General features: G+C 39.5%; 1 protein-coding gene across 1 annotated transcript; it reads left to right on the top strand.

Moving 5' to 3' along the window:
- The first annotated feature begins 615 nt into the window (after positions 1–615).
- On the top strand, positions 616–19,770 carry gipc2 (GIPC PDZ domain containing family, member 2). Its single transcript, XM_084369634.1, has 6 exons — positions 616–1,205; positions 14,217–14,402; positions 16,265–16,445; positions 16,944–17,056; positions 18,103–18,184; positions 18,355–19,770. Exons 1-6 carry the CDS (start codon positions 930–932, stop codon positions 18,504–18,506), a joined length of 990 nt encoding a protein of 329 aa, XP_084225760.1. The 5' UTR covers positions 616–929; the 3' UTR covers positions 18,507–19,770.
- Positions 19,771–19,827: the final 57 nt, after the last annotated feature.

Genomic DNA, 19,827 nt, shown 5'->3' with positions numbered 1-19,827 from the left:
GTATTAAAATACAAGTAATGTCTGTATAAATGTATACTATGGGTCATCTGATGATCACATCTGATATTCAACATTTCTGTGATTATCAGAAAGTGTTTTTCATAACAGATTGCCAATAAATTACATTAATAACTGTGCTACTTTGGTTCTGATGCAGCATGTAATCTATAAAGTAACTAGTAGGCTACAAGTAAGTATAAGTACCTCAAAATTGTATTTTAGTACAGTACTTGAGAGTAATAAAGTTAAGTAATATTTTAACATGATATCTATACTTTTACTCAGTATGACTTTTAGGTACTTTTCTGTAGAAATAGCTCAGTAGTCTACCCTGGGGCCTTAAATGTGCAGCTGCACCTGTGGATGTTACTCGTCTTGGCCACAGTCCTGACTAAGAAACCAGTTTTTCTGTGTCTAGGTTTACTCTCCGGCCACTTTGACCGATACTGTCTCACAGCAGGTGTTTAAAAATACCTGAATAATTGTTTTAAAGTGATGGTCCCCCTGTGACGGTGCACAGGTGCTCTGGGGCTGAGCCTCCTGCCGTGCTGATCCCGGGTCCGTCCCACTGCGCCTGCGTCCCACGACACGCTGAGAGGCAAACAGAGCGGCTATTGTTAGCCGAGGAGGACCAGCAGCCAGCAGGTTGTGTCAGAGTTTATCCCCTTCTCACCGCCACCTACCTGTTGAATATTCACACCAGTAATTCGCAGGCGAGCGAGGGCCGACTCTCTGTCGAAGAACAAAGTCAAATCTGAGCTGCGGCCAGGTGAGGAAAGGAAGGAAGGAGGAATTTGAGGAAAGTAGGAAGTAAATAAGGACGACACGACGGTTGGGCTTGGAACGCAACAGGTTAGCTACTTCAATGTTATAGCAGCGGCTCGGACTTTTTACTTTCCACGTCGAGAAGCGAACCGAGACAACAGAAAATGCCGCTGGGACCATGGAAGAAGAAAAACAAATCGACGAAGGAGCATTTGGTGGACAACGAGGAGGTCAGCGGCGGACACGCAGGTGCCGGGAGCTTGAGTAAATCCGCCGTGAACGGAGCGGGGCTCCCGCCTCCACCTGCCAGCCTGCGGCCCAAACTGGTCTTCCACACGCAGCTGGCCCACGGAAGTCCCACCGGCAGGATCGAGGGATTTACCAACGTGAAGGAGTTGTACGGGAAAATAGCAGAGGCGTTTAATATCAGCCCACCTGAGGTAAGGTCTCACCTGTTGTTAAAGCAGGCGAAAAGTCATGGAAGTGATTCAGTGTTGTGTCAAAGCTCGATTTTACTGAAAGTTGTGAAGTATTCCCACAGATATGATGTTTCTAGACTTTTACTTCTAACTTATGTACAATTTTAAGGTACTTGTACTTGCGTATTTCCATTTTATGGCACCATTACATTTATCTAACATTAATGGCGACTAGTTCCTTTTCAATTTTAGATTTTACTATTATAATAACCCCATGAAATACAACACATTGCGAAACGGTGTCTACTTTGGCCCCCATGTCTCATTTCAGGTGTTGTGAGTTGTCAGCAAATAGGAAAATTACACTTTAAACCCTTTCAGATGGTTTCACAACAGTTTAAGGGCCCAAAGAGATCAAATTAACAAAATAAAACTCTAACTTATTGTAACTTGATTTTCTTCTTTTCTACCCTAGATATAATCTCATGACCCCTCAGATTTATCTTGTGACCCTTAGGAGATACCATGACCCCTACATTGGGAACTAATGGACTAAACTTCCTGACTGTATATAAAAAAATAAAAAAATATTGTAATTAGGAGGAAAGGAGGAAATAAACAAAACAAATATAAGCATACTGTACAGATTACAACACTAGATAGCAGCAGGTGAGACAAATGCCAATTTGAATAAATAAGTTGCTTTTTAAAGGCATCAGCAGAGACTGCATAACGTAAGAGTGAAGGATCTTTAATCCTTCCAACACTGCAAGATCAACAGCAGCAGTAAAGGTTCAGTTAAACGTTTTATAAGTGCCATTTTTATGTAAGAGATTAGTTCTGTTACAGCCACTGAAAGTCAGCTTTGATTGTCTTGTATCAAAACTATTTGGTGTTTGTAATGACACGCCCTGCCAACGCTCTACGAGCCAGCACACCTTCAACCCCGCCAGACTGAGAGAGATCTGCGTCTTATCTACATTATGCCGTCACTGGACGGCTGACGAATTCATGCATCCTCTGATTTGATATAGTTTTTCATGCTCATAAAGCAGTAAATTTACGGACAAGCAAGCCCAAAAGCTGCATGTGTACGAGGACGTCCTGAAAACAAAAGCAGGTTCTGTGACCTCGTAAGCCCAGACTGCTTAAGCTCTTCTTTTCAAAGGAAAGCGTGAGTGGCATGTATGGCTTTTGTCAGCCCTGATATGACTAGATAGGCCGGCGGGGCAGCCTGTTATCAGCTTCATGTGGTGTAGGAGCCGCAAGACGTGAACTTCCTTCCGCTTTTAAAGCTCAGAGATGCAGTCACTTCATTCAACAAGAGCAATTATTGGAAAGGAATTTGTCTCAGTGGTACACAGTGAAACTTGCATACACAACTTATTAACACATATTGATGTCCATGTGTGAAACTAGAGCCTCAAACTCTCACCCACCCATTTTTCTATGGGTATTTGTTCCATCATGTCCATCAGAAACACTAATTAGGACTGTTCAGACTCTGTCTAGACTTGTTTTAGTACAGAACTGCCTTACAGCATGTTCTTTTCCTAATGACGAGCAAAGTACTACAGAGAAGCTCAAGAGATTTGGGATTTTAGCTGATTTTCAACAGGTTGTGTTGGCAAACCAGAATCAAACCTCCATCACTATCATGCCAGCACTACCCTGCTTAAGCATCTTTAAGCATTGCTCTTGCACCAGCTCTAGTAGTACTGTTCGATAGCTGACCTCTGACTCCTTGGTGAAGGGAGACAAGAGAGGATCAGTGCTCAAGGGATCACATTGGTGTTTATTTTTGTTGTTGCCACTTCATGAGAAAAAAAGGTCCATGCTGAAATGATGCTTCCAAGCCTGCCAAGCAGGTAGCAAAATAAGAATAACAACCTATATGTCAACACATTGGTTCGTCCGTCAAGCAGAGTTATGCCACATACACCTAATGGTTGTTTTTATTACTTAATCGATTAATCATCCAGGATGTAAAATGTCAGACAATTGTGAAAAAAGCTCATCACTAGGGCTGTAAAGTTAATCGATATTTTTAATTGAAATTTCAATATGACTAAATACAATAACCAAATCAGAAGAAGCTGCAATTTTTTGGTTAAATGTGCAAGAAAACAACATTATAATAAAGTATTGCAGAGCTGCAGAGATGCCCTGGGCTACAAATCTTGCTTTCTAGATATTGTAAAACATGTTTGTTTGGTACAGACCCAAACAAATGTCACAATATCATGATCGTGAATCATAATATCTGTCAAAATAATCACATTATGATTTTTTTTTTACCATATCCTGCAGCCCTACTCATCACAGTTTTACTATACCTGAAGTGGCGCCTTCAAATAGCTTGTTTTGTCCAACCAACAGTCCAAAACCCAAAGACTCAACAAGCATTTAAGCAAGTGTCAGACATTTTTGCTTGATAAATGACTGAAAATGTTTAATTGCTTGTCAAAATAGTTGGCAGTTAACACAATAGCATTGTTTGGTGGAGATCCAGAAAGTGTGTGTGTCACTGAGGACACTGACCTATTCAGAAATCTGGCTCAAAGACAGATGCAGACAGACAGACGGATGGAGTTTGATGTGATAATGTAAGTCGTGGGTCTCCACAGTTTTTATCACAGGAAGTCCCTCACGTCCGGTTCAGTGGGCAAAGCCTCAAATTTTAACCAGATAAGTTGTCCCGGCCACAGCCAGAGGCGTCCCAGAGGACCCAGGGGAGCAGCTCTGCCCTGGACCTCCTCCCTGCATAAACACCACCAGACCTCACTCTGCTGCCCATATGACTGTGGTGCCCATGCTGGCTGGACGTGACCTGTGTCTCACAAAAAGACAACAGCACTGTCAGTGAAAAACTTGTTATTTCTCCACAAAACACAGGTTTTTAGGGAGAAAGAAAGAAGTCTATTTCTTAATTGAGCTGGCTACTGGTGCCAATATGATATCTTAGTTTCACTGCGGATACCCAAACTGTATTTTTTTCTCGTCCTGCTTAGAATATTTTGTCCACTCAGTTTATTTCAGTGAGGGTAGACTAAATATAACTCAATACAGGTCAACAGCAGCACAAATGAAAGCCTCCAAATGACCATAAAGTTGAAATAACACGTTGCTAAAGTTGGAACAAGAACTGAACATTATAACGTTCATAAAGGTAGGATTTACTGCAGGGCTGTTGTGTTAGACTGCTCTAGGTTTAGGTAAGTGCACTTGATAAACTGGATTTTTAAAGGCTAAACTGTTATTCTTAAAGCTAAACTTTCATTTATTCTCAAGTTTCAGTGTTTCCAAACTTCCAAATGTTTTATCACTGGAAATTAATTTCTTTGGGTTTTGGACAGACAAACTAATCAATTTGAAGACAATAACTATGACTCTGACATTTGTGATACTGGTGCTAGTCTCATACCAAGTTTTGTAACCTGTACTGCACTAGAACAATAATGTGTTCACCATTACTTTGAGAAATATATAAAATGTTCTGCTATTACTTGCAAGACATCCCAGCTCTAAATGCAGTTTGCTATCTCATAAAATACCCGATTATAACTGAATATAATAATAAAAATATATAATAAATATATATAATAAATGAACACAAGTAAGAATACAAGCACAAGCATTTGGTGCCAAATCTTATCACTTGAATACTCAATGCTCCAGACACATTTCAGTCCGTATTGAAGGTCAGTACTCTGCCTTTCCTTTGAGTGTTTGGTGAAGAGCGTGTGGAGGGTCGAGTGCTCGATGTGTTATTCATTACACGACTGTCAAACGCAGTCTGTGCTCAAAAATGTGCTGAAAGAACATTTCCAGCTGAGCGTCAGACATTTGTTGAATGCGTCATCTGTTTTTAGCCCCCTATATAGACTTGCATCTTTATGAGAAAAGTACTGTAAGTAACTAAGCTGTAAATACAGATTTAAATGTTAATTCTGCTCACAGATTGCTGTAAATCAAATTAGATGAAATATAAACCAGAGAAAAGTCCATTTCAAGACACTGTTTTTATTCTGGCACGTCCAACAGAGGATTCAGTCGAATATAGCTTAAACGCAACTCTCAATTTAAACCCGAAGCGGTCTGATTTTAAATAACACTGTAAATCAGTCACCATTGAGTTGTTGTTACACATTTAATCAGTGTAAAATTAATGATTCAGTTAAGACAGATTTTGCAGTTTATGCTCATCATTGTGATTTTAAAGGGGACACATTATGAAAATGGCAAGTTTATACAGTATACCACAGTTCAGACACAAGGCGATTCAAAATGCTTAAAATAAGACATTGAGAACATTTTATCGTTACTAATCAGTTATTGAGAAAATAATCAGCAGATTAATCGACTGTCAAGCTAATAGTTAATTGCAGTCCCAATTCTGATAATTTATGTTTTTTGTCCCATTTTTCTGGTTCAATTTCCTCCCAAACACCAAAATGGGAGTAAAGAATGTTTTACAGCATTAAAGCAATTCTCTCCGACATTTCCTTTCAGACTTTAAACAGTCGTGCTTCTTGGTTGCTAAATTCAATCACTTGTGCACAATAAAATGTTGTCAATTTAAATTCTCAGCTGTTGCCTTAATGATAATTGACACAACTGAGAAGAGCAAACATCTTCTCTTAATATCTAAGATGTCAACGATTCTGTTCCTGCTCTGTCACACTGCTACTTCTTTAATTTAACAGTTAAGTAAATTGGAGGACAAAATGGTTGCACATGGATCCACCCAGAAAACATAGCTGTGGTTGTTTGTGAACCAGTGGCTCTGTGACGTTGAGCGCTTGGCTGAGCATGATATGAATTATGTAATGAACAATGGCATTGTCCTCCCTGCTCTTATTAACTCTAATAGGCTTCTAATTTCTGTCCAAACTGACATCACATTGCATTAAAGCAATATGTGTCATCTGTGGTTGTAAACACAAGTCCGTATGTTACAGTAAAGCTCAGAGTTAGTCATAATAACAGCAGATACAACCCAGCAGAAGCACATATAATATGTAAACTCAGTCCACCCTGTGTGTTATCGCAGTGGATATAATATTGCAGCCTTTAGATGAAGAATAGGATCTTTTATGTGCTCACTCAGCTCAGGTCAAAGTCTGGTTATTGGCCCTGCAGCTGTAGAGTTTGAGGTGTGGCTCTGTGACTTCGCTTCTCGTCCACCTGTTGCAGTGAACGCGATCCCCGCTTAGTAGAAAGCAGACAGCCATTTGCCTACAGTTTGAATTTCTGGGCTGCGGCCGTCATGTGACAAAGCCACACGTCTTGGTTTTGTTTTGCAGGTAGTTGTGCTTCCATGTTTGCAGCCAGACATTTCTGAACGCGGGGGCAATTAGGTGAAACAATCTCATTTGATGGAGCTTGAGTTGAGTTTTTTTTATTAGCTCCTGCACTCGTTTCCTAGATGTGGTAAAAACCAAGCAAGCATCCGGGTGAATTACAGTCAAGGTGACCTAGTTGTATATGTCACATACTTGAGATTAAATAGTTTGTCTCACTTAGTGGATTGTTGATTTATCTTTTAATTTGTTGGTATGTAGAGAATGTGAAGTGAGGGCTTTTCTCACCAGGAGCCTTAAATCCATCTCAGGTCTGAAACGACACCCAAGGCATGTCATTTCTAGGCTGGAGCATAGGGATGTTAATCATTTCTCATTAATCCATTTAAGCAAGTAAGAATTTAACCATTTAGAAATGTATTAACTGACAAAGACGGGCAAAAAATACATCATCAAAGTACAGTATCATGTTAAAATTGCTGATCAAACATACTACTACATACTGCAGACTACTCTGATTTGCATCGTACATAGATCAAGTCAGCGTTTACAGCAGTAATAAATAATATTATTGTCATTTTGAGACAAATTTATGCCACTGATGTAATGATAATGTAATACAATAATAATGAAAGTGCACCCATTCAAAGAGCAATGAACTTCTATATTCAGACAATTTAATTGGAATGTTAAGAAAATATTTCAATACATTTTACAGAGATAAAATAAAACCACTCAAAAAAACATGAATAAAATCAGGCTCTGCTAACAAAAATTGCATGAATTCACGACAGTACTGACGTCAGCAAAATGTTCGAGTCATGTACAGTGGAGTGGATGAGACATGTAAGATGAGATATGCACAATCAATTGATAACATAATTATCTGACTGGCCTACAGTATAGGCAAATCCAGTACAACCACTCTGCCCTCTATTTCTACTTGTACGCAGCTTATAGCCTCATCTGTGCTGTTAAGTATAGTATGTGATGTGCTGAAAATAGGTACAACATGCAAACCAATGGTATGCTAATTGAAGTAAATGCTTAGTGTGGGCTGACTATATTGTATTAGAAAGGAAAGCTTTCTAAATATTTTCTACGGTTATTATTTTGAATCAAAAATATTTCTGCTTTCATTTTTTTATTCACTACCATCTTACATGTCTTTTTGACCAGTAAACCCACCATTATTCCATTACATAATAAAGAGTCCCAGTTACTTTGTATTAGTGCCTAATAACACGTTCTTAAATTATCCTGCAACATGATTCTAATAAGCATTGTTTTTACTGGTAATTGTGACTCATTACACATGTGACAAGCAAATGAGCATGACTGTGCACACACTAACGAGGATAGTGTGAAGCAGCAGAAACAGATCCCAGGTGTGTGTGTGTGTGTGTACTCACCACTGACTGGACTGCGTCTGGTTTTATAGTGATTTAAGAGGTTGTTTACAAGCAGTGATGCAGAGGAGTGCGTTGTCCCGGCACCGACGCCGGCTGAACAACAACTGCAGGTTTTCAGAGGCGAGTTCAGGTTTCCATCGGCCCATCTGAGGATCGTTGTGAAGACAAATGGAGAGAAGACAACCACAGATAAAAAGAGAAAACTAATATTCGCTATCACCTGTCTGTGATGGGTGTGATGATGTATCAGAGGAGGGTTTTACCTCTGGTTGTTAAACAGCCCTGTCCTACCCGTAATAGTTGGAAATGGTCTTAAAACTGCATTATTTTATCGATTTAACTTTATCAACAATTATCTGACTGACTTCAGTAATTCAGCATCATTTTCATACATTTCTGTTTAAATAAGTCTGACCTGAAACCTATCCTGTCAGACTAGCCTAGTCCTGGTCAGGTTACTTTTCAGGTTTAGCAATCAATCTAGTAGAGTAAAACAGAGTTTCACTGCTGCACAGATAGATTTTATATTTACTGGCTCACTATGTTGTTCAGCCTGTATGTGTGGTAACTTCACTGCAATAAAAAATAAGGTAATAAACATCTTTGAGCCTGTTTTATAGCTGTTATTAATCAGGGCATCAATGCAGAAAGTAGTGGTTGTTAAGGTGTCAGGATGCCGACGTTAGTCTTGAGCCACATTGAAGGACAGCCTACTCTGGCATCCTCCTTCAAACAACAAGCAGAATGGATTACACAGTCTGATTTACATTTGGTTTACTGTAATGCAAGCGACATGTTTTGGCTCTCTCACCTGCCAATGTTAGCAGCAGGTGTTTATGAACACACCGTCTGATTCAACTGCAAAAACTTCACCTGTCAACTTCAGCATTTAATGTGATACATGAAGTTGTTTCTTTGTGGAGAAAGTACCCAGACTCCCTTATAAAATTGCTGAATTTTGTGAGTTGAGTGTATAAGCATTGTAAAACTATAACTACACTACGCAACTATAAACTGCAATTATTTGGGCCTTCTTGTTAATTCAGTAAAAGTAATACATTAAGTTCTTTCTTTATGGAAGAAAACGTGTCCATTTGTTGTTGTTGGTGTATGTGTTCATTTGCATATAGAGCAGGGAAGTGAGGTCTGATCGCAGTGTGGTCACTCGAGAGGCTTGTTGAGAGGCTTGTTAATGCCAGGTATGAGAGCCTCATAGTGAGCAGAATGTCATCGCACTTTCTTCCTTTTTAAATGTCAGAAGAATTGGACACCCACAGATCTGTCCATTAAAAACTCTGAAGGTTTTGTTCATCATATGATTAATAGTTTCAGTTATGTTTCAAGAAGAAACATGTCAAACATTTGCTGCTTTTCTTTTGTCATTTATGATAGTAAATGAAGAGTTTTTATGTTTTTAACCAAGGGAGCAGTTTGAAGACATCACAAATGCAAATAATAACTAGTTGCAGCCCTAATGGGCTTTTCTGAGCCACCTTTATGAAACACCTCTCTGTTGTCATTCTCACATCCGCAGTTAGGTTAATGATTGCACAGGCTTAAATGCTGATGAATGTGATATCCTGTTGAAAACGGAGCCACGCCACAACACACACAGCTTACATCAGCATTCCCTGTTAACTAGTTAAACATCTGACACAGAAATGACAGTAGATGAAGACAGGAAATGAGACAAAACACTATTCTGCTGCTACACATGAGTAATACCCCACAGTATGATATTCTCTGTTTAATCTTTCTAACCTTCCTTTCCTCTGTTAAAAGATCTGTTGATGAGGCTGTTGATGGACAGTGGTTCAGTTGCCAAAGAAACAGGTTTCCCAAGCTTTAAGTCAACACTGTTTTAATGGAGGGCATCATTCAGAGGGAGATGCAATTAAAGTCTGTATTTGTCTGGCCTTTACTTTGTCCAAACGCAGGCAGGAGGAGTGATCTCTGTAGAGAATACATGTAGGCGGAGATTTCTAAGACTCACTATCAGTTATTGTACTGTTATAATATTGTACCATGTCTGCCTGACAAAGCCTCTCATATTGTTAAATGGCAGCATATTATTAGAGATGAGGAGCTATTAATACAGGCGAAGAGAACAAAAGTGCAATAAAATGTTATATATATTAATAGAGTTCTCATTTGAACACTCAAATCAATCAGTCACTTGGTTATAAAATGTCATAAAATTGTAAAAACAATGCCCTTTACAATTATCCAGAGCCCAAGGTAACATCTTCAACTAACTTATTATAGACTTATAACTTCTGTCTGAACAGTCAATCAAAAAAGATGATTAATTGTCTTGATCCATTCAATATATCTATCAATTAATCAACTAATTGTTTTTAGCACTCGTTGGCAAAAGTAATGAATGCTGTCTAAAAAAACTCATTCATTTGAGGGTTTTCCTCAAGAAAACTAGTCGGTGGAGGTGTTAGGTGTCACCTGACACCTGATATTTCAACAGGCTGTCTTTTGGATATCATGATATGACATAACTTAGTGTTGTCTTTTCTTGATTTTAAAGGCTGCATTACAGTAAAGTGATGTCATCTACTGAACTTAACAGATTGACTTTTTCTAATAATTCACTTTACCCACTTAAATCCACATTACTAATGATTATCAGAAATCTCTTTAAGCTAATATTTTGTGAAAGTAATAAGTCATCCCTACCTCATTGTCGCAATATGGATATTGAGGAATTTGGTGAAAATTATTGTGATTGTGTTGATTTTGTCACCCAGTCCTAGCCGTTATAAAGTGCTTTTGATCCGCCAGATTTCAAAAATATCGACATAAATATTATGTATAGCCTAAAAATCGCAATATTATTTTAGGGTCATATCGCCCAGCCCTAATTAGAGCATCTCAGCCTTTCTTACCTACAGGTGTGCATAAACTACAGGTTAGGAACTTCTTTTTAATTAAAAAAATGTGAAATCATTTTTTATCTTATCTGTATCGGCCATAAGAAGCAGGTTATTATTGGTTTCAGCGGGAAAAAGAAAATCCATATTGTGCATCCCAAATGCAGAGCATCATATTATTGCATGTTTTTATAGAATTGTACTAATATATATTTATAAAAGTTTAAAAATCATTTTTATGTTGTTATGTTGTCCCATATATATACGATTTATTCTGTGATATGAATATACAGTATACTCTATGCGTGTACAATCTTCAATTAGAAAGTAACAAGTGAGTAGATGTATTGAGGTCAAAGGTACAGTATTTCCCTCTGAAATGTAGTGGAGTTGTAATCAAGTAAGGTACAAAGGCGTCTTCATACTTAATGACTTAATGGTTAATCAAACAGTCAGCTGCAGAGCTGAATCAGACCGATCCTGACGCATCTCATCTCATAGATTGACTATTGAAATTGTCGTCTCATACGTTAAATTCGTGGTCTTTGCTGTGTGATGTAACCGCTTGTTTTCCTCAAAACTTAAAGTCCTCCTCCGCTTGAAATGGTCTTCACAGTGAAGTAGAGGATGTCTTGTGTCCACCGGCAAACAACTTGAAATAAAAATATTTGTGTGAAAAAGAAAAGAAAGCTTTGTGCCCAGCACGTACGGCAGTGCTGGCAACTTCGAGACGAACACGTAATCAGAACAAAAACAAACCACACGTGTTTGTTGCAGAGACTGCACACTCAACCAATATGTAATATAGTCAGTGGATCACGAGTTTTTTATTAACACTGACAAGAACAATGTGTTTCCTTCAGCTCTTCCTCAGGCTTCAGATCATAAGAAAGGAGCTGTTATTATTATTTTTTTACAGGCTGAATGTGTCCCTACCACAAACACTTCTGTCTGAAAATATTGATAATAATTTTCTGTGGAAAAAGCACAAACTAACAGCGATTTTATGTGTCCTAAAACACACCTGGAGCAGATGCCTATTGGCACAGGTGATAAAAATGTAATGATTTCTTCTGACGTTGACGGAGGAACTTTTTTTTTTTCCGGTGAGGCTGGTGGGTAACCCTGCATTTATACAAATTACTACGTGGTTATTAGCTCCAAACTAGGGCTGAACATTCAATCAAAATATTATCAAAATCACTATATGGCCAAGTGCAATATATCCAAATCCAAATTGCAAGGAGCTGACATTTTTTGATAACGGTAAAATGAGTTGCAACGTATGATTATGAATTAAGCTTTGTTGGTGCGGCAGAGACACCCTACAAATCTTGTTCTCCAGACTTCGGGGAACATGTTTGTTGGTGACAGACTCCAACAAATGTCACGTCATATTTTTTAACTCAAATCATTCCCACTAAAATTGTGACTCCTATCTGTCAAAATAATCAAAATATGACCTTTTTTGCACATTGTCTACTTCAAACTCAATTTAAAATCTGTTTTGTCTGTTTTTTCTCCTCTTGTGTCTTTTTATTCATTATGAAAAGCATTGACCCATGACTAGCTCTGCCTTGGGTGTCTCCGAACAGATTGCAGTGCCTCTCCTTTCGCTTGCCCTTTTCCATGTGGTTATCAAGGTTTCGGTCAGCGTGGCACAGGCAGTGGGAGGTGTAGTATCTGTTGTAGTGAGTCAGGTTGTTAGAAAGAGAGGCAGTCGCTGTCACTGCTGTGTTTGTGTGTGACACTACTCAGTGCTCAGCTGCACCCGGCTGGCGGCGTGAACACACTGCGGCTGTCAGCCCAGCAGGAGTAGAGGAGTGCTGAGAGCTGCCTGCGTCGCAGAGAAGCGGCTTAATGTAGTCGGCAGCCTTGGTAACCGGGTGTAGGCGTCCGCTGCTGTTACTCCCACTCGCTCTTGGGTAATGCCCTGGCCTGAAGGGGGGAGGCAAGAGGGGGAGACTGTTATGGAAAAAGAAAAGAACGAGAGAGCCATGAATTCAGCTACAGTACACCCCTCCCTCACCTCAATCATCGCCTCCTCTTCTCCTCTTTTCTCCTCTCGCGGCCTCCCTCTATTATAATCCCATTCTTTTATAGTCTGGTAACCCAAGGCAACGCATGAGGCCATGTCTGCCTATGTGTGAGTGAACAGCGCCTGTTGGTACACAGGAAAAAAAACAAGGCCCAAACAAGGCAGGCCTCGCTGCCAGAGCCTGATTGGTGCACAAAGGTCATCCTCCTGATGAACCAGCATGAATCAATCCCTCTCTACCGGAAGTTAGCTAAATCCTGTCCCGGTATTTCCTAAAGCCCTACCAGGAAGCTGATCGAACAACAGAAATTAGAGCAGAAATTGCATATTGGCATAACTTATCTCAGTTAATCTACAAGTAAGGCTGCATGTCCGTCTAGAGTGGAATAAATGATTCACATCCACCAGTCTCCTGCTGCTGGTTTCACTGTCCAGTCTCGCTTTAACGTGCTGTTAAATCAGGCCAACTGTGTATCGTGTTCCTGGTGATCACATTTCCCCTCTCCCTCAGTCCTGCCAAGATGTGGCAGCCACAAGGTGTGATGCCAGATTTCAACATATCTGGCACAGGAGGAAAGGTCATTTTCCCTGTTTGCTTCATCACAGGCTGGTCCGGCCGCAGGACTGAGAACACAGCTCTGACAACACACACTGATGAAACGAGTGGGGTGGCAGAGGGCATAACTGAGTTACATGGCTGCTGCGATAAAGACGGAGCTCCCTGATGATTCCTGTATTTAGCATACTGAGGCAGCGCTCTGTCATCTGCAATCAAACACGTTTATTTTTGAATATGGCTCAGTTTTCAGGCTGTGGCTAAAAATGGATTTTCTTTTTTTGATTGTGTATCAAAGACGCAGACGTTTCTGGGGTTTTCCTTCACAGCAGGGCCTCTTTCATTCTTTTTTCTAAAAGACAAATGATGAGCAGTGTTTTTTCATTTTATTCAGTTCCTGTTAGAAAGTTTTTGGATAGTCAAACTAGTTTTAGCTCAGTCTTATCAAATGTGTGAATATATTGGGGTGAGGTGATGTAAAGGAGCCATTTGTAAGATATGTTTAGCCAGAATTTTACTTTAAAACATTTAAAAAAATGAGCTAACATTATCAACAGAGTGTGAAGAAACAGGTGTTGACGTTAAGTCAAAGACATCTATGTATTGTGTTGTAGAGGTGTCTACTGGAGTAAGCATGCTAACCAGCTAGCCCTGGCCGCCGTGTTTGGTAATAACACTGCATCCTGCCAAGAGGCGATGGTCTGATAGCCCCTGTAGTTTCATATTAATTGAACAAAATAAACTCACAAAATGTCAACAAAATAAATACTCTTACTTCCACAACTTCCACATTTGTAGTGTATTATACCTGTCTGCTACATGTCTGTCTGTGTGTGTTCAGATCCTGTTCTGCACCCTCAACACCCACAAGATTGACATGGACAAGCTGCTGGGGGGCCAGATCGGCCTTGAGGATTTCATCTTCGCCCACATTAAAGGGATCAAGAAGGAGGTGGAGGTCTATAAATCTGAAGACGCTCTCGGCCTCACCATCACCGACAACGGAGCGGGATACGCCTTCATAAAGGTAAGAAGAAAAGCGTCGGCCTTTATTTGACCTCATAAATCACAGTGGTGTCAAGTTATATAACATGTGTAGGCACAAAATGAGGTGAGGTAGGCAAAGGAATTAATGTATTATTTATGTACATTCTGATATGAGAAATTAAGTCGTATTAAGGATTAGGATTAATATAAGCATTAAACTGAGTTTGTTGGCTGAAACAGTGATTGCAACAATGCTTTGCTTTTGTCAGCTAAAATTGTGTAGAAAAAAATCAGGTCGAGACAGTCAGGTGCATGTGAAGATGCAACTAACAGACATTTTTATCATGAATCTATTGTTACAGTTAATGTCAAATAATCATTTAGTTCAGGGCTGCCCAAAGTTGGCCCTTTTTATTGTTTTATTTATTAGCTTTTATCTAGTTGTCCTTGTTTTAAATTCTGTTTCCAGTTACATGCATGCTCTTTATGCTTGTTTCATTTTTACTATGAGGTCAAAAAGGTCTTTAAACATGTAGGATTCCTCACTATTATTTTTCATAATCTGAGCATGACAGGCTGTGTAGGAAATCAGTAAATTAAGGGAACTTGGGATCCTTGTACCATTTTGCATCTTAACAATACAATGAAATAGACTCTTTCTTTTTGTCATTATAAGTTATCTGGGCCCGAAAGTCTCGAGTTTGTCTGACCAGTGTTAAAATTAAAAAAAAGATACGATGATTTGAGCCACAGAGAGACAAAAAAACGTATGAAACTCATATAACTAATAAATGTTTGATGTGTTTGTGTGAAAGTTAATCTAAAAGATGACCTGATTATCAAACTTGGCATTGCTCGATCTTCTGTTGTTTAACCAATCGAATAATAATATAATTCTTTCAGTTTTACTTACTCATAATACCAACTATATTATACAAATGAAGCTGTAAACAAAATGCAGGTTTATTATGGGTGTACTGTGTAGTTATGGGATATATAAACCTTCTGATCATATTTGATTCTAGATGCTCTCGATAACCTTACTGTGGATATCACAGCATGTACAAAACAACAGTTTGTAAATAGATGTTTTGCTTCAGCTCAACTTGTTTTCATGCCATATTCAAAGGATTTGACAAACTTGCTTTCTGAGTGGAAATCATAATTCGTCTTGGTATGTTCCTTCTGTTGATGTAGACTCCTGTAATGAGCTTATATGGTATCAGTCATTTTACTCCATAACAAAGTGCTCACATGTGCCATCATGTGATGCCACTACAGCACTGCATCCAGATTAGATGACAGTGTTTATGATAAACTACAACCGATGCAGCTTATCACATCTAAGCTTTTTCACACCTTCTCATGCAGCCAGCTATTGAGGTTTAATAAGTAAAATGTAGATCAGGAAGCATTTACCAGGTCTACTTTTAACTTTAGCTTAAAAAAATGAATACATTGAAATGAAAAGCCTCCCTATGAAGCATTTTGTCTTCCTGTGGAGAAAAAGCCCAGGAAAGTATTATTCATATTTATAAACTCTCAAAGCCGTGCAGTGCAGACGCTCCTAAGCTGGTACGGTGGATATATTTGCATCACAAATGTTTGTTTCCTTTTTTAAAGTGTTTGAAGTCTGGAACAGAAACAAACAGTGCTATTTAACTTTCCATGGAAGCTTTTTTAATAACTATTTTTGTATTCTGCCATGCAAGTGGTTTCTGGTCTAACATGATGAAAGAGCAAATACAGTAGAGTCGTTAAGTATTGCCCAGCATGTTTTGTGCACACACGAACAGTCACACACGCTCTTGTTTTCTCTTGTTTTGATGTGTTTTTTTGTCTTGTGCGCTGCTGTTTTCTCTATTTTAATTACATTTCTTCTCTTCAATCCTTTCTCTGCAGCGTATCAAAGAGGGCAGCATTGTGGACGGGGTGAAGGTGATCTCTGTGGGCGACCACGTAGAGTGCATTAACGGACAGAACATCGTCGGGACTCGACATTACGAGGTTGCCCGCATGCTTAAGGAGCTGCCCAGAGACAGGTCCTTCACCCTCAAACTGGTCGAGCCCATGAAGGCCTTCGGTGAGTAAAAAAAGATGCAGAAAAAGTGTTGGTGCGTCAACGTGTTACATAACTGCCCCAGATGGTAAAAGGACAACACGTTCACCTTCACGATTCAGTCAGTAGACACATCCGGGGAGAGTCTTGTGCTGCAGTGTTTCTCAGCATGAGGGCAGGACGCGAGGGTGCATGAGTTCATTTGCATGATAAGAAAAACAGAAAACACTGAAAATTGAAATATGCTCTGAAAAGGTCAAATCATACCTTTGTTGAACATTGTGGTGAGGCAGCACTGCTTTTCTCTCAGTAAAATGTAATACTAATAATAATGTTCACTTGTGGTTATACGTAGATGAAACCATCAGTAAAGTGTGTCGTTTGGGAACTCTACACAAATCTGAGATAAAGAACTGGAGCGAACTGTCTATCAGGAAAGATGGTGCTGTCTGTTCAGCAACGTGACTGTAAATAATAATAAACTTGACTTTTTGTAATATTGTGTTCTGTTCTGATTGATAGAAATGCTTGAGCCCAGGTCGAAGGGCGCCAAACCTGCCAGTGACAACAAGATAGGCACAGGGAGGGGGACTCTGAGACTTCGCTCCAAGGGCCCAGCTACTGTAGAGGACGAGGTGAGTTTCTTTAGGGAATCGGTGGAAGAAAGGGTCATAACAGAACGTGGTTGATCTGTACTGTCAGAATGCATGTGAACCGAGGACTAATTACAAAATTCAACCATCATAGTGTGAAATACAGTCTTACATGCCGCTGTTGCTTTTTAAAGTAATTATTCTATGAAAGTCATCACAGTTGCAAATGAAAAGACAAACAAGGCAGAGTGAAATCCTGTTGGCTGTGAGTTTGGGCATTTTCAGTGGTGTAACGGGAGCTGGAGCTGGTGTGCTTGTTATTATAGACGTAAAGCATGAGTGCAGCTTGAATCCTTTTTTGCATGTCAAGCACAGTAGCCTTCAGCGTTGATGGGCTATAACTCGTGACAAGTAACCAATCCGATGTTGCTGTAGGCGGGACATTGAGCAAGACAACAGAGCAGTGAAGATGGATGTAAAAGTTTATCATAAAATACTTCAAAAATACATACAAGCTAATAATCAATAACCAATGATTTGAATAATGATACTTGTAATACACCTATAGTGGCGCCCTCGGACAGACATAGATGCTACAATTGAGAAGATAGATTTAAATTGATTTAACCCTAACCTTTTTTCTTTATGCTGAACTGAAAAAGGATCAGGTCTGTTACTCTAAACAGTGATTTAATCTGAACAGTGAGTTTTGTGAATAGTAACACCTTTTATTTTTAAGTGCATTCACATGTCATTGTATTTTGGACATGGAGCTGTTGACACTATTATAAAGACTGTTTAGAGGTCACCTCTTATTTGCCCCTGATATAATCTTAAAGGTTCATTAAGATTGATGATTCATACAGATAACACACAAACAAAAAACAACACCCACAAAAAGTGGTGCATACTTCTCCCAACATTATCACCTAATCAAAATGCACTGTTTGTCCCCAAATCTGGATAATAAAGAGTGAGATTGATCTCTGAATTATATTATTACTGTGGTGCAAGAACATAACGGCAACAAAATACAGTAAAACTGAGAAAGTGAACAATTGAATTTGAGTTGTTTTGTGTTTTTCTAGCCGACAGAATTTGAGGAGAAGGCGGTGAAGAAAGTGGACGACCTCCTGGAGAGCTACATGGGCATCAGAGACACTGAACTCGGTGAGTATAAACAAGCAGAACAGAAACACTCGCTGTAGCTGAGACTTTACATTGGTTATTTCCTGTACAGATGGGAATACTTCACTGATAAACTGAAGAGCTTTTCCAAAGAGTGAAAGGAGTTCCTGGCTCTTAATTGAACTTGAAGTATTCTGCTCTTCTCCCTCCAGCTGCTACGATGGTTGAGGTCGGCCGCGACAAGAAAAACCCAGATGAGTTCGCCATGGCGTTGGACGAGACCCTCGGAGACTTCGCCTTCCCCGACGAGTTTGTCTTTGATGTCTGGGGGGCCATCGGAGATGCCAAGCAGGGAAGATTTTAAGTTTGCTCCTGCCTCCCCCCAAAACACACACACACACACACACACACACACACACACACACACACACACACACACACACACACACACACACACTCCTCCACTCACCTCTTCACATCCTCAGAAGCAAACTGGACAAACTTCACACCAGCACAAACGGGGGGCGGATGGATGGAGCGTCTTAAAGCGACAGCCAAGCGGGTTTACAGATGGAATTTAACACGTCAGCGTTTCAGTGTAATCTTGTAAAGATATCCATGAAATGTGGAATGTAGTTTCCAACACTGGATAGGCCTCCTGCTTGCTGAAGAGCTGGCGATTCATTCCAGATGTTGTGTAAACCTTTTGTACCCCCTCTTTGAGCAATGATCACGTGATGTAGCTGCATCTTAAGAGCTCGTGATGCTGCTCTTCTGTCTGAGCGGTAAACCTAGTCAACACTGGTTCTGAATGTGCACAACTTAAATTTTCAATCAGAGTTTTAATCACACTTTATTGCTGTGTCATTTTGAATATACAGATGTGTCACACAGCTTTTTATAGGCTTTTTTATATGTGAAAGTGTTGCTGATTTTACAGCAGCAAGCATTGTGTAATTAGTGTAATTATAGAGATCGTAGCAATATTTCTCACTCTCGAGCTACCTTTTTATTTCCCTCTCGTCTTTTAAAATCTTTTAAATGACCTCACGGTGGAAAGATGTCGGAGCTTTTGGCCACGTTCACATCCATAATGTTTGTTTACTTTGTGATTTTCTCAAAACTCTTCTTCGTGCTCAAGCCTTTCATCCGTCTGTCAGAGACAGAGCGATACAGAGTTTTATCTTCGATGCCTTTAGCAAAGTTTGACACTCGTTCCACCAACATTCCTTATGTTTGTCAAGTTGTTGTAGTCTGTTAGCGCTGTTAGCATGTCATGATATGAGGCTTTTTTAGAAATGCACGCTTATTTTTTTCTTGTAATTTATTTTATCATGAAAAATCATATGCTGTAAGACATTTTTACTCGAAGACGTGGCTCAGTATGAAAGAAAGTTCTTTCCTGAACAAGCCATTTATAAGACTGTGTCTGGAATGGGATCAATTGCAATTCAATGTCTTAAATGAATAAATGCACTCGCATTAATGTAACGGCACTATTTAAATCACTGTCAAACTGAGTTTAAATAGTGACTCCACCTACTGATGTTGCAGCAGTTGCATATTGTTTGACAAACCATAAGGGATCACTGTTGTTGGATAGACAATAAAATTTGATGTACTGTTTACAGCTGTGTTGTGAATGCATCTCTCTCACAACTACATTGGCACTCAGTAGAGGGTAT

Source organism: Pagrus pagrus (assembly GCF_965226575.1).
Source record: "Pagrus pagrus genome assembly, chromosome: 12".
Lineage (NCBI taxonomy): Eukaryota > Metazoa > Chordata > Actinopteri > Spariformes > Sparidae > Pagrus > Pagrus pagrus.
Note: the sequence above shows the minus strand (reverse complement) of the source record. Positions and strands in the feature narration are given on the sequence as shown.